The 25362-nt window shown below is 44.6% G+C and overlaps 4 protein-coding genes across 5 annotated transcripts in view; all 4 read left to right on the forward strand.

The window, feature by feature from the left end:
* LOC143422093 (RISC-loading complex subunit TARBP2) overlaps nt 1-25362 on the forward strand; it is a 373185-nt gene that overhangs the window by 343879 nt on the left and 3944 nt on the right. The window lies entirely within an intron of this gene.
* LOC143422087 (2-aminoadipate transaminase) overlaps nt 1-25362 on the forward strand; it is a 129610-nt gene that overhangs the window by 66277 nt on the left and 37971 nt on the right. The window contains exons 2-6 of one of the 2 annotated variants that reach the window (XM_076892484.1): nt 23678-23840; nt 23992-24268; nt 24475-24636; nt 24724-24976; nt 25182-25296. In XM_076892484.1, the coding sequence (XP_076748599.1) occupies nt 23679-23840; nt 23992-24268; nt 24475-24636; nt 24724-24976; nt 25182-25296 (969 nt within the window). In that variant the 5' untranslated portion in view covers nt 23678. Of the gene's footprint in view, nt 1-23593; nt 23841-23991; nt 24269-24474; nt 24637-24723; nt 24977-25181; nt 25297-25362 lie in introns of those variants that run through there. The other variant, XM_076892485.1, reaches the window with a different exon arrangement.
* On the forward strand, nt 1940-21728 carry LOC143422073 (paramyosin, long form). The gene is made up of 16 exons (XM_076892449.1): nt 1940-2407; nt 3674-3730; nt 5940-6026; nt 6119-6285; nt 10608-10845; nt 10955-11074; nt 11157-11306; nt 11464-11610; nt 11830-12046; nt 12175-12302; nt 12667-12779; nt 19508-19703; nt 20419-20547; nt 20663-21034; nt 21144-21603; nt 21676-21728. Exons 1-15 carry the CDS (start codon nt 2294-2296, stop codon nt 21534-21536), a joined length of 2628 nt encoding a protein of 875 aa, XP_076748564.1. The 5' UTR covers nt 1940-2293; the 3' UTR covers nt 21537-21603; nt 21676-21728.
* On the forward strand, nt 15084-18716 carry LOC143422095 (paramyosin, short form). The gene is made up of 2 exons (XM_076892498.1): nt 15084-15431; nt 18047-18716. Exons 1-2 carry the CDS (start codon nt 15117-15119, stop codon nt 18614-18616), a joined length of 885 nt encoding a protein of 294 aa, XP_076748613.1. The 5' UTR covers nt 15084-15116; the 3' UTR covers nt 18617-18716.

Below are 25362 nucleotides of genomic sequence, written 5' to 3' on the forward strand. Positions count from 1 at the left end.
AAAACATGAGTAACAATAATATATGGCTATACCTAATTGGCGCGCGCCAACGAACGACCCCTTGGAAGCTTCTATGATATATGTATCTACATGCGAGAATCGATGATGAACTTACATTCGAACTTTTAACAATTTCAACCATCAAAACTGCTTAACAAGGATAGCTTCGAGGTCCGGAATAATCTTGCGAAGCGTCATCGGTAAAATACTCGATACCAGGTCCGCTATTTGAATGGAACGCTAAACCAAATTGGACAAACAGGACCAGCACAAGGAACCCTTAATGTCATCGTCGACGGAAACGCGGCTGGCATTCTCGTTAGGAATCGCAGCAACGTTACCAACGAGGCGTCGCGGCAGGTGTGAAAGCGCAGCGAAAAGCTCGACGCAGCTGCGGCAAACGGTGGAGAATTCAGCGGAGAATTCGTGAAACCGTCTGGTCGGTCGCGATTTTTCATCGGGGATTCTCGATTCACCTGTCGACTCATCGTTCAACCTCTCCCCGTCGACGATCAAGCGCGGTCGTATTTAGAGAACGAATTCACCTTTCCCATCGGCGGGGAGCGAGCGTAAATTATAAAACGCGCCCTAAACGGGGTGAGTGGTCGCTTAAAAATAGCCGCGGATGACTCGGCGACCCTAAAAAGATTTTTGGCTGCGATAATGACAACGCGCGATGACGCCGCGCGATTGTTACAGTTTCGTCGCGGACGGACGGTTATAGGCAGGAACGTGTCAACGACTCGGCTGATCGATGGCCGATCCGCGAGCAGAACCGATGACCCTGCCGCTTTTCAAGTACGGCATATCTAAATCGGTAGACGAACAGAGACGCGGTCGCGGTGGTCGGATGTTGGGCGAATAATTCCACGAAGAACGAGGCGTGGGACGCAAACAGACGATTCTAATTCTATTTGCCGAGGGCTCGGATCGTTCCGCGCGTCGATCGATTCTCGATTGCGGATCGGGCACCTGTTGAGCAGAGGATCTCTGCGATGCTTAGAGGTTCGTCTAGAACGTGATCGATACTTGATTCGCGCGTGCAAAGTTGCTCTAATATCCGTGTCGTTCTTGGAATTTTTGCACGCTTGTTTCTCTGTTAAGCAAACCGCAAATGAGTATAAAAAATGATGGTTCCCTTTGATCTTTAGCGTTATTCGTTTATAGGTTGTTATTGCAACGTTAGAGGAAAGTCGCAGAAATAGTTTTGTTGCAATGCCAGAAACGAGACACCGATATAACCATGTGTAATTCATATTTGGAACAATAGGAAATTCAATAGGTCAGAGTTTTGGAAGCTGCAATTCGTTACGTCCAACGATACGCAAATCCGTCAGAAATAAATACCGTGTACATTGTAAAATTGCATAAATAGAGCCGTTGGCTCCAGCTCAACAACACTGCGACACGTCTTGTCTCATTTTTATTCCAGAAATATTCCTCCCCTATAACAATATAATTCTACTATATATAAATTTTACGTACAAATCGAATAATTGAAAGCGTACGGAAAGAGAGAAAATTCAATTCTAAATAAATGATTCACAAATTACACACACATGGCCCTCAGAGGAAATTAAGTCAGAAAAGGGCGCATCGTGAAAGAAGAAGGAGAACCGATACGTCGCCGAACATTTGGTTCCCATTTCGCGATCGAGCTCAATTCTCTCCGGAGGAAGAGGAGAGCGGTAATCGAAAGATGGAAAATGGCGAAAAAATCGAGATTGAACGTCGCGACTGGCCAGTTCCTCGATGAAGTAGGAGGCCGTTTGGCAGGCAACGTTAGGGAACGTGGGCGTTCGAGTTAACGGTGGTGGTCGTCGTCGGCTGGTGGTTCCCCTCGATCGACGGCGAGGACGATGACGAGTCGCCGCCGCGTGTTCCTGGTGGGGGTCGAGGATCTACCGCGCGTGCGTCGAGCCGTCATTTTGACGATGCCATGGAGCCGCCGGCGCGCCATACGAACGACGACGGGTCGCGCACTACGAGTAGGGCGCTGGTCGGCTCCGAAACCCCGAAGAAGAAGAAGAAGAAGAACGGAACAAGAAAGAGGACGAAGAAGAGGCCGTAGAAGAAGAAGCGGTGAGGAGGCAGAAACCGGTCTCGACGTGACTACACTACGACGGCATTTCCCTGAAGCGAGATTGAACGACCTAGCGTCGAGCCGAGCGCACCGAGGCGAGAAAGCATCTTTCTTTTTAGGCGAGGCGAGCCCGAGGACGAAAAACGAAACCTCTCGGCGCACCAAACGAGGCACCCTTCGTGAAACTCGCGAGTGAACCAAGCGGACAGGATGTCTTCAGCGATCGCTAAAGCTTCCAAGTACACGTACCGCTCCACCGGCGGTGGTACTGCCGATGTCAGCATCGAATACAGCGCCGACCTGAGCGCTCTCTCCAGACTGGAGGTAGGTCTCGATCCAATCAACGACCGTTTCGTCGATCCTTTCTGAACGTTATCCTCCGGCGAGATTTCGCTATGCTTCCCTTCGAAATGTACGACACGCGCGAACGATTTCTCGTCGATTCTTTTCGGTCGAACGTTCCCATTTTCGCGTATCCCATTAAAGCTTTGTGATTTTCGTCTGGTCAATTTTGCTATGGCAGAGTAATTTCGATGAACGAAGCATCGTGACGATAACGATCGGTTCTTTACGAGTTGATTGAAACTTTGTACGACATAGAGACATTTGTAGAGACATCGTAATTAATCGTTGAAAGTAGGAAGGGGATAGGAGGGATTTCCGAAAGAGACGATTAGAATTATTAATCCCTAGCCTGTATCGCTGAATCGAGCCAATGTGTCTCGTAAAAGATACGATACCCTGTAAAAATCGTCTAGATCTCTGGTTCTATCGGTCGAAAAGTGCCCGTCGAAGTCTGTGATGACGCAACGCTTGGAAGAACGTAAAGAGGACGAAGGCTCGGCGAGGTTCGAATCGTGTTACACGAACGACACCAGGAACGAACAAGTGACCGCTGGTGAAAAGGTGAAACGTCGAGCAGTGACCGATTTCGGGGACAGTGAGACGCGAGAAAGTTCAGTGACCATAAGGGATATTAGTGCCAACCCTGAACGAGAGGAATGAAAGTGTCGTAGACGGTTCTCTAGCTGCCGGATTGCTCGTGTACGAAAATAGTCGTAAATATCGGCCCTAAATGACGATCGTGCCGCGCAAGAGTGACATCCCCGAGCGATCAAAAAGGAAACGTTCTCAAAGGGAAACGCGGATCGACTGCGACGCGGCCCCGATTACCCGAGAGACTCGCCGTGGCTAGTCTTCGGCGAGAAAAATGGCGGCGAGGAGGAGACGAATGTCGAACGGTTAAGGAACGTGCACTCCTGAACTCAAGTAAGATCGGTCACATTTTTCTGTCCAGTTTGCTCTGATACGAGGGAGAAACGTCTGCCGTTTGATCTCATCAAGGAAGATCGTAGAGACCAGTGCACGTTCCTTCGTTTCCTCGTTGAAAACGACCCCGATACGCGGTCGTTGCGAAAATCCTCCTGTTCCCACCGCGGATCAGCCCGTCTCGGAGTCTGTTCGTCTTTCTGAAATACCTTCCGAGCGTCGGCCTGTTGGGTATTTTCGTCAACCGATTACGTGAACCAGCGAGCACTGTAGAACGTGGCCCGCGACACGCTCTAATCCTTTTCTTGCCTCTCGTTTCAGGACAAAATCCGCCTGCTGCAGGATGACCTGGAGTCTGAGAGAGAGCTGCGTCAGAGGGTGAGTTTCTTTTCCTCTTTTAACGATCCTTCCGTGGATAGCCACGCTTCGCAGTTTTCGCTACTCTAGAGTGATTCACGGTTGATAGCCGGATGTTGATTGGCTGTTTGATTTAGAATCGTTTATGTTATCGAAACGTGTGTAGTCCTTGCTTCGTGCTACCGAGGGCTGTTATCTTTATCGAGTTTATCTTCAGGGTTAATTTCACTGCGATCCCGACGTATTCTCCAAGTAATACCTTCGCAAATCAGTCGATACGATATTAATAACGTAACTTAGAAAATTAATCGCATTGCTTTTTTCTAATAAAATATAATTGTTCTGTTGTCTTTTTCTCATCTTGCTAATTGCTGACGAAGAATAATAATTGCTAACATCGATATAGTGAGCGTTCCTTTCGTACGAGCGACGCATCGAATTTAGTTGCACGTTGTCGGTGAAGAGATCGATTGTCCATCGAGCATTTTTCCTGACCAGGTTCTTTTACGTCGACGACGAGATCGGTGAAACTCGAGTTGGACGCGCGTCCCGATCGTCGGGACTAAAAAGGCCGGCCGGAGATAAACGTTAATTTCGAAACTTTATGTAATCCGGGTATTGTGAATTTTGAAACTGATACAAAAAAAGCAAGGCTGGCCTGCTCTCTACCACAGAGTGGGGAGCAGTAGGTCGAAATGTCCAGCTCTCGAGTCGCGGCTATTTTTGGGGATGCGCGCCTCTTCAGCGTACGAACTCGCATTCCTCTCTCGTGTTCGGTTAACATGTATCTCTATCTACCTGTTTAGAGCCAAAAAAAAAAACAACATCAATATTTCTGACTAAAATACAATTTCGTTAAAAGATATCGATAGAACTGTCTCGGATTATAAAATTTCAATTTTTTTCATGACACACAACAAACAAATAGAACTTAGAAGGATACATTTTTCCTCCTTTTTCGTAAACAAGAAGAAAAATTCCAAAAATCTCCAAGATATTTGGAACGCGATCTTTTGATCCGTTAAAAAATACAGCCTGGTATTTTCGAGACAACGGAGGACCGCGTTTAAATGGCGCGTTAAATGTAAGGTGAATTCCTCCAGTCTCATAGTTCGGTCAAGCTTCAAGGAAATCGGATTCATATATAACGCTGCTAGTGATACGTGACTTGAACCGATGCCAGCGACCTTTTCCATGCGACGAAACCGCAAAAACTTGCAAATTATGATCGCATTAGAACACATATCACCCGATAAAGTGTCCACTTCGTCATCCCCGCGAGAAGCAAATGTCCCACGCTACTTTGAACACGTTTCTTCTTACGTAACGCCGCGAATTCCTGCCATCTCGATTCTTTGATCCTACATCTCGATTAACTGCCGCAACGCCTCAACTGTTTTTAAATAATTTCCACGTTTAAATTAATTGTTACGAGTTCTTGAAATGTCGCGTTTCGAAAAATGAAATTCTTCTTTTCTGATCGCTTTCGTTCGTTAGCGGCAAAACGTTTAATGTTGCTCGCGATGCACCGAGCTTGCAGCTCGCGTGACAAGTAGAAAGAAGAAATAAACAATCAGATAAGTCTACCGGAAAACACAGAGGACGTCGATGTCTTCCGGAGAGCAAACGGTTATGGCGATGTCGCGCGACTCTCTTTTCTCGATAAACGCCTCGTTTGTAATATGAATAAAGCTCCCGATATAGAGCCTGTCCGTACGGAATTAGATCGTTCTATTCGCGGTCCGAAGAAACCTGACGTCAAGCTTGCACCGATCTGTTCGCGTCGTTCCTCGAGGCCTCCTTCCAAAACAATGCCGCGCGTCTCGATTACACTCGACGTGTATCAACACGAACATCGTCTCGATGAAATCCAATTTCTTTGAAACGATGCATCCAAAATGGAATCCGGAATGACGCGAATTCTTTGCTCCAATGGTGTGTTCGTTGGACGTTCTTCGTTTCTTACGAGAATCTCGAGCTTTTCTGTTTTAAGGTGTGAAATGATTAATTTCTGATAATCGTTGAAATTGTAGAGACAGCTACGTTTGTGATTTCCAGACTAATATATTTAATGGACTAATAATTTAATTTTAAGAACTAAAAATACTGAGAGAAAACCTCGAACCAAATCGAGGTGCAATTTATAGATTATGTGTAATCTGTGTTCTACAATTGTTGGACCAACGTCTCTGTATCTAATACGGTAAAATAAACTCGATTTTATTTGCAGATCGAACGCGAGCGCGCTGATTTGAGCGTGCAAGTCATCCAACTGTCCGAACGTCTCGAAGAGGCAGAGGGTGGCGCCGAATCTCAAGTAAGTCCCAAGAAATACATTCATTTCCTATAAAACACTAACTTTCACCTGTACACCGGATTTATCGCGATTCAACCCCTGAAACTCTGCAGTTTGAGATCAACAAGAAAAGGGACACGGAACTGGCCAAATTGCGCAAACTACTCGAAGATGTTCATCTCGAGAGCGAGGAGACCGCGCATCTTCTGCGCAAGAAACACCAAGAGGTCGTCGTTGATTTCCAGGACCAGATCGACCAGCTTTCAAAGGCTCGTGCCAGGTCAGTCAAACTATCGACTAATCTTCTATCTGTTCTACATTTATCTTTAATACTTTCGTCGATTTTTTTTCTATTCACTTTCCAATACGCCATGTACGTCGTTCACTTTGCCATGCCAACGAAAATACTCCGATACATTCGCCAGAGATATTAGACGAAACGCTTGCATAAACCATTGTATCAAAATAATTATCGAGAATTCGCATAATCGACAGACTTGACGTAAATCCACGGTCTCAACGATGTCCAGAAAAGCTTTGGGAAAAAGATCCGCGCCGGAACCGAGTAAACACGTAAATCCCTAAGAATAGCGTTTCCAAATTCCGCGTACGTAAATCGAGTCGCAAATACTGACTGACTCAGACATTATTCAACCTGATACATTCCGTAGCAACGGCTACGCCGCGCATATAATCTCCGGCAGGCTTGCCAACCGAATCCGCGAGTAGACGATATTAAATCCGCGCAACGAGGCGAAACGGGAATCCAAACACGCGTCGGTTCCTCGGCCGGTGGCTGGCGGGGGTGGCTGGCGGGGGTGGCTGGATCGTAACACCAATAAACCATGGTTAATTATATACACCTGTGAAAATAAAATCGCGGCCTCGCGATCAGGCTCTTTGAGGTCAAAGCGCGCGAGCGTCAATAAACAGTTCGCCGGAAGTCCGTCGATACGACGGGACTCGCTTCTCGTCCCGCCACGTTTGAATTTATTAAGAAATTCACCCTGCACGCGATACACCGTGCTACTTAAACCCACCGTGTCTGTTTGTGAATCTCGTTGCTCTTAAGCGTGTACCACTTTGTTTCCCATCAGCGCGACACATCCATAGCCAGTGACACCAACCAAGTTATTTATAACGATTAACAGTCGTCGCGACGAGATTTTCAACCGGTTCGACTCCAAGTAAAACGTTGCGATCGATCGTGATTCTATGTTCCCTGGTAAACGGGATGATTTTTCGCTACAGAAAGGGTTGAAATTGGGGGTGAGGAGGAAAAAGGAAGGACGGACGGTGGGAAACAAGGGTGAATCACGACGGTGCGATTAATTATAGCAGGCAGAGCGCGATACGAAAGCGTATTCGAAAATTGTGGGAATTATGCTCGCGGATACGCGCAGACACCACAAACACACTGGCCACGGGCCAAACAACGAACCTACTCGCACCTGAAATACGCATAGACTCGTTCCCTCGGCACTTCTAAACATAACCCGCGTCCTTTTCGACGTCCCGGCGCCCCGGCGTGTGATACGCGCGTTACAAGGACGCCTCCGTTTCGAAAATTCACCTAGCTGTCATCGAGACGCCGTCCATTATCTCGGTCCGCCCTCTGTCTCTGCTCGATTTCAGAATATCGCCGCTTTTCTAAGCCCGCTCCTGCTGTTGGCATCGCCCAGGAATGCTACTTAACGTCAGATTATACAGGGTAGTAAACTATCTTCTGGGAATTCGATTTCAGGTCCGTCTTCCGTTCTTTTGCTCATTTTCGTTCTCTTTTAATTCCTTCTTCGTATCTTCGAGGATCATCCTTGATCTAGCAAACAAAAATTAAGCACAGTTCTGTAATAGGGGATGTCGATAGAATAAACATAAAACATATTTACTAACTTTTACACATCTCGTAACGCACACTGAAAATCAGAACTACGTATAGGATTGCAATCGATCCAAACCGATTTTCTCTTCAAATTTCACCTATTTGATCAGCTTCTCTTTCGAAAATTATATTCGTTTATCGTTAAATACGCGGAGAAACTTGACGAAGGAATATTTGATGCTCTCGATATCTGGTGAAAGCCGAAAAAGCTTCTTTCGAGCGTATTTCCGTAAACCGTGACGCGCGCAAGTGGAATGGTCGATCAAGAGTCCGGCCTGAAATCGGAGCCCAACGAGATTCCGTTCTAAATGTACTTTCCAGCGAAAGCAATTACGACGTTTATACGTCAACGGTGCCGTGACGAAGTAACGGCTAATTGCCTCTTAATATTTCAACCGGCGAAATAGAACACCCTGCCCTCCATTAACCGCGCTTCTGAGTAATAAATGAAGGTTTAGTTACGGTGTTGCGAACGTAAAACAACCGTGCCATCGGCTTCCACGAAGATCGCGCCAGCCAACGTGTAAATCACGCCTTGATTTCGCGTTAATCATGCATTTTTCCGTTTCAATTACGTCCGAAAGAGATAAGGGAAGAACGAGAAACGGCGGCGATGAAAAGCAGACGAGTGTTTAGCGCGTTTCCACCGCGTCGCGACGAGTTTCCACCTGTTGGTGCGAGCGAGGCATTTAAAATCCTTTTAAAATAACTTCACCCTATGGTCCAAGCTGTTCTCGTCCCTCTCTTTATTACACGACTTCCGCTATCTTCTTGTTATTTGCTCGTTACACTCGCGTCCCCTTTAAACCACCCCCTTTTTCCTCTTTTTCACTTTGAAGGATCCCTTTCGTTCCTGATTCTTGTTTATGTAATCCGCGCATTCCGTATCTCCGCTGATTTTATTATTCCCTTTGCATTTTCCCTCTCGTAACCCTGTTCCTCCCTCTTCCCACCCCGTGGTATTTATATGCATCCCCCCTTCCCGTTTCTACCAAATCGTATAACCCCGTTTCCCTATAAATTCGTTGCCTTGACTACTTAAAAATTCCCCTATCGTTTTATTTCCACTCGTAACTCTCTTCCTCCCGCCTTTCTTTTTTTTCTCCTCTCCTCTGACATTTATTCTCGTACGCTCTCGTTCCTTTTCGTCCCAGTCATCGCGTTCCCCTCTAACCCTTCGCTCGCGTCCACTTTTAAAGTTTACCGTCTTTAAAGTTCACCTCATATTCGTGCCCGACTCTGATCACGCTCGCGTTCAGTCCCAATTCCCATTTCTCGTACCGTTCACTCTACGCATCCTAAAGACAGCTTCGATTACGTCAGAGAGTCAAGATCGAGGGTTGAAATCTGAGAAAAAGAAAACAAATTTACCAATTATACCCCGCAGCGTACAGTTCACCAGCTGATACCAACAGACTCGACACTTTCCACCCTCTTCTAGCGAGGATAAGAACCAACGAACGGTTCGTTCGACGGAAAATCGGCCAATTTTCCAACCGTTCTCCACCCTCTCTCCCTCGTCCCTGGTCCCTCGTTCCGGCGTCCCTCTCTCCCGGTCACACGTTTTTATTCGCCCGCCGGCTCGTCCCGCGGGACGCTTTCCTCGCGCGGCCGCTTCTCGGCTTATGACTATTTTTAACCGTGCGAGTCGCGCGGCAATCCGTAACCCCGCGTTGCCGCGCCATATTAGTACAGGCGACCGGCCCGGATCCCCACTATCCTCGGAATCGGCCGACACCTTACACCCTCTCTGCGTTACGCGTAGGTGGACCGCTGATATCCCGTGGATCCGATCCCCTTCGTCGCTCTTCACGCTTTTTAACGTCCCGTGGCGTTGTTGCCCAACCAGAACCGCGGCTGGCACGACGACTCGGATAGGTTTTACACCGCGAACTCTACCGATTTCTGATGAAAATGAAGTCTCTTCGGAGCGATGACGAGTCGAGGAATGCCTGGCGTGATGATTGAAAGAATCTGTAGCTTTTTTAGTTAAATCAGTGGTATATCGTTGGTTTAATTTGGAGTTGAACAGCTAGGGGGTGGATTATGAAGTTTGCGGCTCGATCCAGCAGACTGTTGCTGGATGATCGTGAGTTTTTTTCTATTTTATGCGAGCTTCGTGCGTCTGATGATCGTATAAGATACAGGGAACTGAGAATTTAAATAGTAATATATCAGAATTGCATCGACGAGGACCACCTATGCGATGAAGCAAATCGTTTGAGACAAATCATGATAATTGCTATGCACACTGATTTATACGATTGTGTTAAGCGCAACGATGTCGCTGAAAATGAAATATTGAAACGTCAGAGTTGGTCTCGAAATAGCCAATGACTAATGATTTAGATAAATTGGCGGGACAGTTGCATCAGGTGGACTTCACTCGAAGCTGCGATTTTGCGAGACGTTGTTCTTAGAGTTCGTTCGGGGGGAGAATTTCAGCTGGTGTTATTGTTGGCACCGTTGTAAGATATACGATGATTAACGACGACATTTTACTGGATTCTCGTCATTCGAAATGGCGTTCGCGCGAAGAAAGTATGAATTCTTCAACTCCTCGAGAAACTTTACATTCTACCACGGCCCCTTTCCCCTTTTACAATTGGAAGAATCGTAGGCGTAATTGAAGAGTAAATAGAATCTTAAATTTCGTCGACTATTGCTGAAACTATAGACGATAAAATTATTCGTTACCACCCGATTGACGATATTTACAGAGCCGACAAGGAGAAATCGAAGTTCCAACAAGAGGTGTACGAACTCCTCGCCCAGCTCGACAATGTCACCAAGGAAAAGTTGATGTCGATAAAGACGGTGGAGAAACTCGAAGTGCACGTGGCCGAGCTTAACGTGAAAATTGAAGAACTGAACCGCACCATCGTCGACATTACTAGCCACAAGACCAGGCTCTCCCAGGAGAATATCGAGTTGACGAAGGAAGTGCAAGATTTGAAGGTGAGAGAAGAAATTCAATAATTTCAAGAAACATTTTTCATTTCAATTTTCTACTCTTTTATCATTTCTAACGTTCCTTGTCTCATCGCGTTCGTTAAAATTAAAATAGGTGAACATCGAGAACGTAGTTTATCTGAAGACTCAGCTGGTGAGTCAACTCGAAGATGCCCGCCGTCGCCTCGAGGATGAGGAACGTCGTCGTTCATTGGTCGAAGCGTCTCTACATCAGGTACAGATCGTTTAAACTTCCCAAATGATCGCGTACGAACAAGAAGACGCATAATTTGCATTACTTAATTAACTATCGACAGGTTGAAACGGAATTGGAAGCCGTTCGCATTCAATTGGAAGAAGAATCCGAAGCACGTCTGGATATTGAACGCCAATTGGTCAAGGCCAACGGCGAGGTGCAAGTCTGGAGATCGAAGTACGAAACTGAAGCTAATGCTCGCGCTGAAGAGGTAATCTAACAAAAAAAAAAAAAAAAGAAACCAATAGAAGCGAAACGAAAAATATTCTAAAGAATCTAGCCAGAATATCAATTTATTCTTCTTGAACTTGAGTTGAACGATTAAAGTCGAGTTACCAGAATTAAAGTATCGATTGAACGTTATATAGGTGGAAGAACTGCGTCGCAAATATGGTGCTCGTATCCAAGAGCAAGAGGAGCAAATCGAAACTCTGCTCGTAAAGATCAACAACCTCGAGAAACAGAAGTCTCGCCTCCAATCTGAAGTGGAAGTTCTGATCATCGACTTGGAGAAGGTAAAATTTCAAAGCTTACTTTTATTAAAACGTTTTACGATACTATCTTGCATACGATGAACATCTTCGTGGTTTTCTTTCACAAATTTCCAAATAAAGTCAAATTTAATCGATTTAATTATCTGTCTGGCGATTATGGAGAAACGCTATCGATTTGGTAAGAGTTCATAATTTAAAACGCGAACGAAACACGGTCTCAAAAATCGATTAATCTTTAAGGCCAATGGAACAGCTCGGGAGCTGCAGAAGCGCGTGGAACAGCTGGAGAAGATCAACATCGAACTCAAGGCTCGCTTTGACGAAAGTGTGGCGATGTACGAGCAATCCCAACGCGATCTTCGCAACAAACAACAAGAACTCCAACGCACCAACGCTGAACTCGACAAGACCCGCGAGCTGAAGGACCAGCTTGCTCGTGAGAACAAGAAATTGGGCGGTAAGTAATTAAATGAGACTCCTATTTCTATTGCTGCTACATCGAATATCGATAGGTTGTTAAATGACAACACTACTGTGTTCTTCAAATAAAATGAATTTCTACGAGTTATCGTTTGATTATTACAGATGATCTGGGCGATGCCAAGAACCAACTGGCCGACATGAACCGCAGACTTCACGAGCTGGAGCTTGAACTCCGTCGTCTGGAGAACGAACGGGAGGAACTCGCCGCTGCCTACAAAGAAGCTGAGGCAGTAAGTGGGAATATTCATTTAAAAATTACGTCTCTTCTGTATCAAAAATAATTCAGAGTGATAAAATCACGTTTTCGAAAAGAGAAGGACTTTGAAAATCTTTTTTGTACGCGTGTACCAAAATGGCGAGAGCTAGTCAGTAGATGCGGACGTCCATGTGCAGCCACATGAGTATCCGTCGCGAACTACATTGTTTTTGTTGTCGTATTTCATATCTTACGATATTGAAATTGTGTTTGTATTATAAATATTATAATGTTATTTTGGAAATTTCGAAAAATATTAGTGTTGCAGTATCGCACTACTATGCTACTGTATTATTCGAATGTAGAACTGTACGTAAAAATGGAAATTGCGATTGTAGGGACGCAAGATCGAAGAACAACGTTCGCAAAGATTGTCTGCCGAATTGACCCAGCTCCGTCACGATTACGAACGTCGCCTGACCGAGAAGGACGAAGAAATTGAAATCATCCGGTAAGTAATGTCTTCTACTTCCCTTTTTTTCTTACTTAAAATTCACAGCTGTCTTATTATACGAATAGTTTCCGATTTGCGATGTTGGTTCTATAATATTGTTCCAATCGCAAAGACACGTTCGCATACAAAAGTATGCCTACGATGAAATTAGTTTCCAGGTGATACATTCAATGATTTAGCGATCTTCCCAATTCAATTACGCAATTACCAACGCTTTTTATACGTCTAACAGATTTCCTGTTTAACTCTTCACCGTTTTGAAACTCGATCTCGTAAGCAATTGGTACGATGCGAGATAGTCATAAATTTAAAGCAGCTAAAATTAAACTTAAATTCAGATCGTTCGATAGCCAAAACACGGTTATTTCCATTCGATGAACTGGAATATTCTTTAAACTCGAAATAAATCATTTTAAAAGCATCGCATACAAATCTGTGCGTATAGATTAAACAGAGGAATATGAAATCACCAAAAAACACTCATTGATTATCATTTACAAAGCCACGCAACACGCATCAAAAAATATTGTTCCCAAATTTCCCAAAAATTTGTTATTCCGCTTCAAACGCCTTGCATGCTTTTACAAAGGAAAACCGCTTAAGAGTGCAACCCTTTAACGCGCGTTATAGTCCAAGCGCCAAGGAGAACCGGAAACCTATATAACGTTCTAATCGCGAATGAAAGCGCCTCTAAATCAAGGAGCGCGAATTTTTAACCGCCCAACTACGATCCGTGATGCAACCGATTTTATTTCCGGTACGACCACTGTGCGCGACGCCCAGCTATTAATAAACGTGCGGTTAATTTCGTCGCCGTCGATCAATCGCATCGATTCGTCACCCAGGGTGTTTCCCTATCGGTCAGACGTTCAAGGGAATATCCTGCCACGATCCAATTATTTATCCGCACGCGAAGCGCGCGTACAGAAATCGTCGACTGCCAGCTGGTGATCGTCATCGATCGTTTTTGGCTCGCGCCCTCACGGTGTCGATTCGCGGTGCCAAATGCTCGATATATCGATTATATCACTGTGAATGAAGTTTACGCGGGACACATATGCAACGAGAAACTGAAATGCAGAAATCGATGATCGTGGAAATGTGTAGGAATTATTTCATCGTTTTTCTCGCATATGGACACGGCGAACAAGTCTGTTATACTTTATTGCTTTATTCGCGCAATATTTATTGAGAGAAATTATTATTTTTCTATTCCCTAATGGCCATATTTTGTGCTATTTTGGAAGAATGTAAACTGATTTATTATATAGTCACTGTGCATCAACATAGGATGAGGGACAAGAAACAATTTTTTAATAGTTGTATGATTTGTGATAGCTGATTCATATTTGAATTGAAGAATGAAGTGAAATCATGGAACTTGATTTAAGTAACTATGAAACTCAGTAATTGTGAACACAGGTTTTGAAAATACTCGATAATGATATTCCCAAGCATGTATTTTAAAAGTCATCGTGAACGCTCAACAATTTTCAACCGAATCGCTGCAAGTGTCATTAATTGAGTCACCGGTCTGCGATCCACAACCAACGTGTACGCAATCCAACTATTAATAAACGTCGTTCAACACCGATCAGTCACGATCCAATTATTAGCCGAGAGGTGCTGATTGGCCGTTCCCAATGTGGCAATCGTATGAAAAAGCTACAAAAGATACCAGCTCATTCGGTCGGCCTAAATTTTGTTCACCGTATCGTATCAAGTGTCACGTTCGTGCGACCAGCTATGAAAAACTTGTGAGTAGAACCAACTAATTCTTAAATTAAAAAAAAAAGAGAAGAGAAAAAGAAAGAAACGCATCCCTGTATCTAACACCTTTAACATCGCGAACACTGAACGTGATCCTTTCTATTCAAGGTAGATGTTGGATGAAACATTAACAATACCCACCCAAATACTCGAAACAAACCCTGTCAACCTCCCAAAGTAAACGTTTCGAAGAAGCAGATTGTCGGGATTGATCGATAAATTTCCAGTGAAGATCGATATCGTTTCTATTACCCTTATCGTAGCAAAGTGCAACAGAGAGCCGAAAAGAGAAGATAAAATTGCAGACAGAAATATTTACCGTCTAATAGAATATTTCATTTATCAGTAAAAGGACACAAAGCTGTGATACAAAAAAGAAATACACGAAAGGAAAAAAAGAAGCTAGAAAGGGGAGCTAATAAAGTTTCTACAAAAATACGTGAATGAAACTTTGAATAAAAAGAAGAAACATCGATCGTCTTCCAAGAACATTGGTTTCAACAAACAATCACCCAAGAGTTCTAAAAAACCTGACAGAATCGTCGAAATCGCACGGAAAGCAAAATGGCAGGTTACACGCCGCCATTGCACGTGCCGTTGGAACCAAAATGGAAGCACTGGCCCACGTACATCTACGACAAGAACTATGGCTACGGAATGAACTATTACCAGCCTATGCTAGACTATCGTGAATGTCGAGCGTCGTCGTTACCATGCGATTATTACCGCCGCAGATGGTCAGAACCACCAGAGTTACCCTGGTCGGACGGTAGAGGCTTGTGGGAGGACAAACCCGTGGAACCGTACTCGAGGCACGAGTTGATTAAGCGCGCGATCGATGCGGAGGATGAAGCCAGGGATCACTTGACTCATTTCAAGGTATTACTGGTGAAGGGCGCGTGTCGAGGTCGTAAAATTGGTAGAAGTGTCTAGGTAGTTACGCTGGCATTAATTGAACGAAGGGTTTGGTAAATTTTAAGAACGTTATGAGATCTAAGGCGCAAGGTCCTTTCAGACATTTTACATTGGGTATACCAAGATTTCTCTATTTTTTTCTCATTCCTAAGTAATCGAGAGAAAACTATTTAAAGCGCAGTAAATAATTCAGCAGTTATCTTCTACATATAATAGTAACTATACTAATGATAAATCAGAAATGGAAATGACTTCTGCTCTCAAAGTTATCCGAAATTCTCACCAAACCCTTCAGTCTTTTCGCTCGTATTCAACGTTTGCTGGGAACACGACGAACGAGTACCAATTCGTTTTCGATCGACGACTATCGATGCACAGACACGAAAGTCGATGTAAGCCAATATACGAGCCGATCCTCTTCCCTCGCTGGTTCCAAGCAAATACTCGAGCGAAAACGCATCCTGGTAACGCGTCCCGGTTTGGCCTGGCTGCGATCGCAATAATAGACACCAGCGACGGGTGAATTTCTCGTTTACGACCTCGCCGGATCTCTTCCGTCAACTGTGCAAGGTGAGAGAGGAAAGTGAAAGCCGGGGTCGAGCATGGAAAAGCGGGCGATTAGCGCGTAGAGGCGCCTCCGCGACTGGCTGACCTTTTCGTTCGCTAAATTTGGCACCGCGGAAGGGGCTGTTGCACCTCGAGCAGACTTTGTAGAACGCGCCGCGCGGACCCGGGATGCTTGGCGCGTCTGTTTGCGTCTCTCGCACGGGCCTCTGTCAATCGAACGGCCGTACGAGCGAATTCCTCGTGGGAGGAAAGTCATGGTCGCCGGGAATTGGTCTCGCTGGCCTGGGTGGGGTTTACGGCTTGGATAAATGGGCTGTAGGATTGAGGACGAGGGCTGGGAGCGATCAGCGCGACGTGATTCGGATTCGGAATTGGGTCTCGTACTTAATTTTTTTTTTTCTCGAGACAGAGAGAAGGAATTTTGAAATCGCGTTTGAGACAGGTGGTCGCAGAGTAAGAAGAAATAGCTGATAATTAAAAATTCGTGCACGCGAGAAGTATAGATTGACGTTCGCGTGATCCATCGAGGCAATTTTTAACTAAACTCTAAGCTTTATTTCTGTTGGACCAAATTTGTATAGTTGCGTAAAATTATTAATAACAATAGGAAATTTAATATACTTGGACCTCGATTAATCAGAGCGTAAATGCCGAAACAAATACAACAGCGTGTGCCAATGCTTTTGTGGCCAATCCATATGTCAGAAGTCTGATATATATTTTAGCGCGACAACTTAAAAACGAAACGAAGCGTTTACGCAACGCGGTCTTTTAACGTATGGACGTTCGCCTCGTTCCGCTCATCATTTCAAGCTGTCTTTTCGAAGGAAACCAGAGCGATCTCTGAACGCGATTCTATTTAGCGATTCTTGCAAAACAAATGCACGCATGGAATTCGTTTCCTGCGACCGATGCTTTACGCAACGTGACAATTGGCATTATTTTCCTGAACAAAGAACGGGTTTAGTCAAGGAGTTATACACACACTAGCTAAAATTAAACGGGCATTCAGCTTGGACGTTAACAAAACGAACGCTCTCGATAATAGTTCCTTCGACTATCGATTCGCTTTTGCACACGAACGAAAAATCGGCACTATACGTTTCTAAATAAAAATGCCATCGCTCACGCGATCGTTTCTCCAATCTTCGAAAACCAAATACCGTTCTCTCCGTTCCATCCGAACCATAGAGAATAATATTTTTCTGATCGAAATAGAAACGACGCGGCTCGCCAATAGCTGGATCAATAATTCATATCCACCCACCCGAAATAGCAACCGATCGAGTTAATCATTCGAAAAACATTCCCGCGACAGCTCGTCCCGCCACAAATATAGCCTATAAAACCGAATACCGTGACGCTTGATCGCCGCCCCACTGTCATCGAGTCTTAATTTAACGCGATCCCGGCAATCGCATTGGCAGGCGGACCGCGCGAAATGAAACCGTCGTCGAGACGTTAGAAAGCGGGGAATCCCTGAATCGCGGATCGTTATTAATACCGTCCAACGGGCGTCGTTCGCCGCGCGTCCATTGAGGCTTCTCTTCGGATCGAGTAGAAATATCGCGGAAACAGTCGATGGAGGTGAGGAGGCTCGATGATCGCGGAGGACTCGACGGTGGTCCCGCGTAAAGCATACACTCGTAACCCTGCCAAGTACTTTGCAGCGCGTACATTAAAAAGATTCTCGACAACGCGTGTCGTCCCCGGGGGCTGGTAAGCCAGGAAGCCAGGGCAGCCTGCTAGCGGATTGGCAGTCGTTCGTGGGTCTTTAAAGCGAGTCGATCGCGGAGCGTGGCCACGGTCGGGTTCTGGACCGCTGGGGCTAAGTTTAGGCACAGCCAGGCAGGCAGACAGGCCATAGGACGATCGCGTAGGGAAGGGTCGCGAAAACCGCGCGCCAGTAAGACACCGTGCTTTCTCTCTCCCGGTCTCGTCTGGCTCGAGCTCGATCGCGAGGTTCGAAGGGGTCTAAGGTGGTCTGACTCGGCGGTTTCCCTTGCTTGAAGATAGCGAAACGGTCGGACTTCAGCCTCTCGAAGACGGCAGAGGCCAGCCACGTGACCAGAGAAGTGTTCCCGCGTCGGTTCGAGGAGGTGAAGTTGCAACCGTTGCCGTTGCTCGTCGACAGTGCCCGTGTCAAGGCTGAGCTCAGACAGGCCGAACGCGAAATGGCCAACATGCAAGCCCTGCGTGACGTCCAGAACATGTCCGAGGTGCAGAGCGCCCTGGAGCACGGGAAGAGCCTGCGCGGGAAATCGGCAAGGGCGATCCAGTACCATTTGTGGGCAGAGTCCCTCAAGAATCTGAGCAAGAGCCAAGAGCTGGCGGATATCAGGAAGTACCAGAGGGAGTGCGCCTCCTCGGCGAATCTCGCCTGGGACGCGAGGGAACGTTTGCGGCTGCTGGAGGACAGGTGCATGCTGGACGCGGACAGGCTCGCGGCGCCGTTAGACAGCCTCAGGAGGGATCTCAGGGGATACGAGGAGAAGTCGAGCAACTACTATCTGGACAAGAGGTATCGAGACCCGACCAGACCAAGACGATTGTACGGATGCCTGGGGATCAGGCCCGCTTGATTGAAACGACGGAGATTCTAGTAGATTAGTTGCCTCCCCGTGTGGGTAAGAGTAATGTGACACGGAACAATGGAGAGAATAAACGATACATGAGAAGCTATTCGTCTGTTTGATCCTTGGGGCTTGTAGATTCAGCTACCTTCGTATATCTTTGCTCCACATTTTAACGCTTTTTTTACCGTTTTTCAATAGAGTAGTCGCAAAATCCGATCAGCTATTTTTTTGTAGGTCTCTAGTCGGTTTTCTGTGAGAGATCACCATCAGATTAAACGATCATCCACTTTCATACGCGAAACAAATCACACGACTTGTTGGCTCGTACGATTCGTTCTCTTAGCTCACCGCGTACACCTTGATATTTCGTTCAAAAGCCGATTCGAATAGCTCAACATTTTACGCGTCGAGCTCGCTGTTCAAAGAGTCGAACGATAATCATCGCTTCGCGAGTCTCGATTCGAATACGTTACGCGCGTTTTACTCGTCACATAAATACACGTTCCACTTGTGATAACACGAATGGTAATGCCTTCGAATCCAGCGCATCTGTTGCCAAACTAACCGTGCATCCGACCATCCGTACTAACACCGCATCGGAACAGGCAAAGCACGAATCGATTGTCCATCTGCCCCCCGTTTCGAGCCTTCGAATTTGTTACTGACAAACCATCGAGCATTTTCGAACGCATCGTCCCTGAATGTTCACCCACGACGGACCTTCCTGCAAGCATAAACCAGCAAGGGTGCGAACCAAGGGCGCGAGCACCTCTCAAAGATCCAGAAATCTTGCTGTTATCGCCTGGAAACAATAATCCGGTTGTGAGAACCCTCTAAAAAACAAAACAAACAAAGCGTTTGCATTCTGGTATGTTCATACGTAACGAAATAAATTAGCAAGCAGACCAGCATCGAGATCGAGCAGCTGAACGCCCGCGTGGTCGAGGCGGAGACGAAGCTGAAGACCGAGGTGCAACGCGTCAAGAAGAAGCTGCAGATCCAGATCACCGAGCTGGAACTGTCCCTGGACGTTGCCAACAAGAACAACCTCGACCTGCAGAAGACCATCAAGAAGCAATCGCTCACCTTGACCGTAAGTGCGCAATGATCGATTGAAAGTTTATAATTAATTTCGTTCAATTTGGAGCGCGAGTATTCCGTATTGAGCAACTGTAACATTGATCTATAGGGTTCCACGGGAATGTCTTCCTGTTTAAGATATATTCCTGTTACGCGTCGGTATACTTTGCTTAACTTTGCCACTGCCAGTTTTATTTTTTCATCCAAAGCAAGCTATAACCGTCAGCGCGTAACGATTGCGTTATCTGTGATTTTATGAGAAACAATCGACATCGCGATCACTCAGAAATTGTTCTTTCAGCGCGTCAATTACTTAAGATACATTATTATTGCGCGAAATAGTTGACGAGGACATCGTGAAAGACGATTGAAGGTTTAAGCAAAGTACGTACAGAGAAATGACGAAACGTGAAAGGTGAACATAGCGCGATTACCATTTGTTTAAGCGAAACATTCCACAGCGATTGCTTCGATCGCGAGTACTGTTTTTAACTTCGTCTTGAAGTTCTGCCAAAAACACGCGACTTTTTCAGAACGTATCGATTATATTTGTTTAACGTATAAACATTGGATCATCGGCCACCTGTGGACGACGGTGTCTTTCGAGAACAATTATGCATCGTCCAAGAATGGTTGACGCGTGACGCGGACGAAGTATTAATAAAGATTGGCGATTGTTTGCCAGGTAATCGTGCATTCTAAACAACCGAGTCGTTTATATTTCGCAGGAACTCCAAGCCCATTACGACGAAGTCCAACGCCAGCTGCAAGTGACCCTAGACCAACTGGGCGTCAGTCAACGACGCCTGCAATCGTTGACTGCCGAGCTTGAGGAAGTGCGCGGCAATTATGAGTCTGTAAGTGTGCCTCTGAAACTTGAGAGACGATCGCTAGAGAGAAAGTTCAACCGTAAATACGGCGGAACGTTCGTAGTATTAAATAAATAACAAACGATGTCGACGATTTCCAAAGGCCCTCCGTGCGAAGAGAACCGTCGAGCAGCAATACGAGGAGTCGGTTAGCCGTATCAACGAGTTGACCACCATAAACGTGAACATCGCCTCGTCAAAAGCGAAACTCGAGCAGGAACTGGCTACCCTGGCTGGCGATTACGAGGAAGTTACCAAGGAGCTGAGAGTGAGCGACGAGAGATACCAGCGAGTGCAGAACGAACTGAAGCACACCGTCGAGATCCTGCACGAGGAGCAAGAGCGTATCGTGAAGATCGAGGCCATCAAGAAGTCCCTCGAGATTGAGGTGAAGAATCTGTCCGTCAGACTGGAGGAGGTCGAGGCCAACGCCATCGTTGGTGGCAAACGTATCATCAGCAAACTCGAAGCTAGGGTAAGCTACAATTTTCTCATTTCCAACTTCCGAGAGGATCGTATTCGAGTAGACAACAGTAGACAGTGGAATCCATTTAATCAACGTTTCAACTTGTTTCCCTGCGCAGATCCGCGACCTGGAACTCGAGCTGGACGAAGAGAAGCGCAGACACGCCGAGACGGTGAAGATCCTCCGCAAAAAGGAGCGTAACATCAAAGAGGTGATGATCCAAGTTGAAGAGGACGCGAAGAACATTGCGTTGTTGCAAGAATCCCTGGACAAGGCCAGCCAGAAAGTGAGCATCTACAAGAGGCAGCTGCAAGAGCAGGAGGGGATGTCGCAGCAGAGCGTGACCAGGGTCCGCCGGTTCCAAAGGGAACTGGAGGCCGCTGAGGACCGTGCCGACACCGCCGAGAGCAACTTGACTCTGATCCGCGCGAAACACCGCAGCTTCGTCACCACGTCCAGCGTGCCCGGTTCTCAGGTGTACCTCGTCCAGGAGACGAGGAGTGACCTGTAAAGATACCACCGCCATCGACAATCCACCCCTCTGCCACTTCGAACGCCACCTCGTCGTCTTCAGAAACGTACGTACACGCGAGCAATTATTCGTGTTGTTCGAATCGAGTAGAATTCTGTAGCAACAATTTTGCCCGCAGGTGTAACGAACAAACGACGAACAAACGGAAGAGCCTCGATACGTCATCGTGAATTGAAAGGGCCGAGAAGAGTTTCCAACGGGCCGAGACGCGCGAAACCAATACTCGTGGAACCGTGCCGTCTGATTCGATCGAACCCACGACAGCGCCCAACGACCCGTCGTAAATTCGAGACACTTGGCCAACGAGAAGCGGTACCCGTCGCAACGAACCAAACAAAAACGCAGAATATTTAATCCCAACAGCATGGTGAAAACGGAGCATCATGATCAAACTAAATCACCGTGAAACGTCGCATTCGTCGTTATCGGAGCGAATCAATTTGAGCGAGCCAAAATACAAATATATACACACATACATATTATATATAATATATACACGCAAAGAAAAAGAAATAAATCGACAACGATTCGTTATATCTTCCTTGTATCTGTTATGCCAGCATCACGACGCGTAAGGAGCGGAAATTACGGTCCGAGTAAGTTAGGTAAACGAGAAAGAGACCGCGGAACAATTAAGCTAGAAACGAAGACGCGAGACGTGTATCATTTCACTTTCTTTCTCTCTCCTTACGCCTCTTTGATCGCGCGTGTCGCAATTGTATTTAAATGGATTAACTTTAATTCTACTTCTATTATTATATTATAGATAGGTACTATTGCCCATACACACAACTCTCACTGTACGACATACACGATAACCTGTGTCAAACAATAATTTAATAAATAAACTGAAACACGTACGTACGAAATCGATGGAATACATTATCCCTCATTAGCTCGCCGACACAGAGATCGATTATGCTTCAATGTTGGATCGACATTAACAACAACGAAATATAACCCTCGAATGCCTGCCATTGGCACACGCATGTGCGAAGGATTTTTAAAGTAGCTCTTCTCAAAAGTGAAATCGTCCACCTCTTGAGATTACCACCCCATTTTGGTCCACCTATAGCAGAAAAACTTTTAGTCTTGTGATACAACGCGTAGGAAAGAATTAATCGTTGAGCTTCGTCTTCTTATATGAGTTTTAATGAATTTCTCTAAATCACTGTGACTAACGAATAAATTATTTTAATAAAAAGATACGTGTTCGAAACATCCGCCAAGTAAACATTTCCGATTGCGTCCACAAAAATTACAAACCACCCCATTGATCATTGTAACTAACCGAGAAGATAGATCAATATTTGTGACTTCAATAAATCGTTATTCATTTATTTAAAAAAACGCACGTTTCGTTTATTATATTCCGCATGCAAAGAGAAAGTCGAGGAAACTAAAAAGCTTGTATGAAAATGATTCTCACAAATCCTTCGGATACTTAATTGAGCGTGAACGTCCAAGATGCTCGGTCCAAACTGATGAGAACCGTGATGTCAACTGAAGTAACTTGCAAGAAAATCACTACCTGAAGAAAAAGGGACAATATGAAATACCATTATAAATTGGAAAAAGGAACTCGAACGTGGAAAAATAAAAATGATTGTGGAGCAAACGCGTTGGTTGGGTTGGCTCGTCGAAGAAAGAAAAAAGAATTATTAGTAAGGTCTGCACGGACACGAAATGCAAGAAGCATCGGGAAACTGTGTGGTTCAGCGATCAAGATTTTCCCTTTCAATATTTTCAGGTGAAAATATTGAACGTAATATATTATACAATATTTTCATTACTCCCTTAACAATTGTTTATTTCTATTTCTTTGGTACATATATTCTCGCGATACGTGACTTTACCATGCGAGTGGTACGACGTAAACGAACGAAATCACACGAGATTTCCCACTCTTCGATTTTGCCAGCTGCTATCACATATGACGTGTATATGAGTAATCGTGCAACGTAGATTGCTATGTTTCCTCGTTTTCATTGTAATCTGGTGCTCACATTACGTATACAAGTTAATTACCAAAATTTGCCGCGTAGAACCTGCAGCCCAACAAATATAGAAAAGTACTGGAGGAGATCATATTCGCGTTGTAATATTCTAAGCACCAATAGCATGGAAACGATCGATGACCCATATCTGAGGCACCTCTTCGATGGAGATCCAGTGTTTAATGTTTACAATGAACAAGCAACAAATTTATCGGTTGGTGCTCCTGGTCCGGACCTGCTCCGACACTGTGTGGAAATGATAAAAGAGGCAACAGATCATAGATTGGTAAATAATTGCGTTACGTATTAACATATTATAATTTTCTTCTTGTCCCAACTTAAATATATGTCACGAACTTGGTAAGACATTAAAAGTTTCACGATCGTGCACTATAAATTTATAGCATCGATCTAATATAAAATACGCTATATTTTAGGAAGCGGAGAAGAAAGAAGGGAAGTATTATCTCTTCCAATATGGTATCACAGCAGGTTTATGGGAATGCCGCGAAGAATTGGCGAAATTTTTAACTAAACGTTACGGTGATCCTGTAAAAAGAGAAAATTTAATTTTAACATGCGGAGCTTCGCATGGTCTGCAACTTTTATTGAACACCGTTCTCTCCCCGAACGGAGTAATTTTCGTAGAAGAAGTCACTTACATGATAGCCTTGGATGCTTTCAAACAATTTCCATTAATAAAAATAGTTCCAAGTAATACATCGTACCTTTTTCTTTTTTTCAGACGTACTAAATCGTTAATAAAAATTGTTTTAATAACAACAGCATTTAATCGCTCTATACCAAACGGGAAACATGACTAATGCTGTTGTTAATGAAATTCTTATTCACCATTGGATCGTCTTCTTAACTATATAACTATATAAATATAATAACTGATAAAAGAATACTTTTTACAGTACCAATGAAAAACGATATAGTAGACTTAAACGCGTTCGAAAAAATAGTCGTAGAAGAAAAACAAAGCGGCAATTTTTTGATAAACGAACAGAAAATATTCTGGGCAATGTTTTATACGATTCCTACTTTTCATAATCCTACTGGGACAACTTTACTACCTGGTAAAACTACAAATGATAAACTTTGCAATTGTATACCGATTTGCTACACATTTACAAAATTCACTCCTTGTTTTATTTATTCAATAGCAAGTTGTAAACGTCTCGTTGAAATTGCACGAAGAAATTCCATAATGGTTGTCTGTGATGATGTATATAATTTATTATATTATGGAGACGGTTTTCCACCGCGTCGATTGTTCGCTTACGATGATCCAATGGATTCTGAGTACAAAGGTGGTCATATTGTCTCCAACGGATCGCTTTCAAAAATTTTATCTCCTGCAATTCGTTTTGGGTGGATTGAATGCAGTCCACGAGTTGCCAATATTTTTAAAACCTCGTAAGTATAACATTAGTCTTCCATTATTCCATTATCCCTTATATCATCGCGAATCAGTCGTATTTAATTTTTAAGTAAAAAAATATAATAAATTGTCTACAAATATATCCTTTAGATAATTAATTCTCAGTATTTCTAAAAAAATGTTCTAGCAATTAATGAAATTATATTATTGCTTAGATCTTTATAGACTCGTACTTTACAGAGGAATTTTGCGGAGCGGAGGTGCAGTTAATCATTACGTTTCCGGTGTCGTCACGAGTTTATTACAGCTAAATATTCAAGAAAATCATCTTAGCAAACTCATTCAAATATATAAGGTATGTTTTAAGAATCTCAGTTATATTTAATAAAAACGTTGTTATTGTTCGCGAACGACATTAACG

The sequence above is a fragment of the Xylocopa sonorina genome, chromosome 3 (genome assembly GCF_050948175.1).
Source record: "Xylocopa sonorina isolate GNS202 chromosome 3, iyXylSono1_principal, whole genome shotgun sequence".
NCBI classification, from domain to species: Eukaryota; Metazoa; Arthropoda; class Insecta; order Hymenoptera; family Apidae; genus Xylocopa; species Xylocopa sonorina.

What these genes read in the sequence shown, in the direction of transcription:
- LOC143422073 (XM_076892449.1), top strand. Translation starts at nt 2,294, where the DNA reads ATGTCTTCAGCGATCGCTAAAGCTTCCAAGTACACGTACCGCTCCACC. An exon ending in CTAATGCTCGCGCTGAAGAG is followed by an intron (nt 11,307 to 11,463) that starts GTAATCTAACAA and finishes AACGTTATATAG; the next exon opens with GTGGAAGAACTGCGTCGCAA. An exon ending in TGAGAACAAGAAATTGGGCG is followed by an intron (nt 12,047 to 12,174) that starts GTAAGTAATTAA and finishes TGATTATTACAG; the next exon opens with ATGATCTGGGCGATGCCAAG.
- LOC143422095 (XM_076892498.1), top strand. Translation starts at nt 15,117, where the DNA reads ATGGCAGGTTACACGCCGCCATTGCACGTGCCGTTGGAACCAAAATGG. An exon ending in ATCACTTGACTCATTTCAAG is followed by an intron (nt 15,432 to 18,046) that starts GTATTACTGGTG and finishes CCTTGCTTGAAG; the next exon opens with ATAGCGAAACGGTCGGACTT.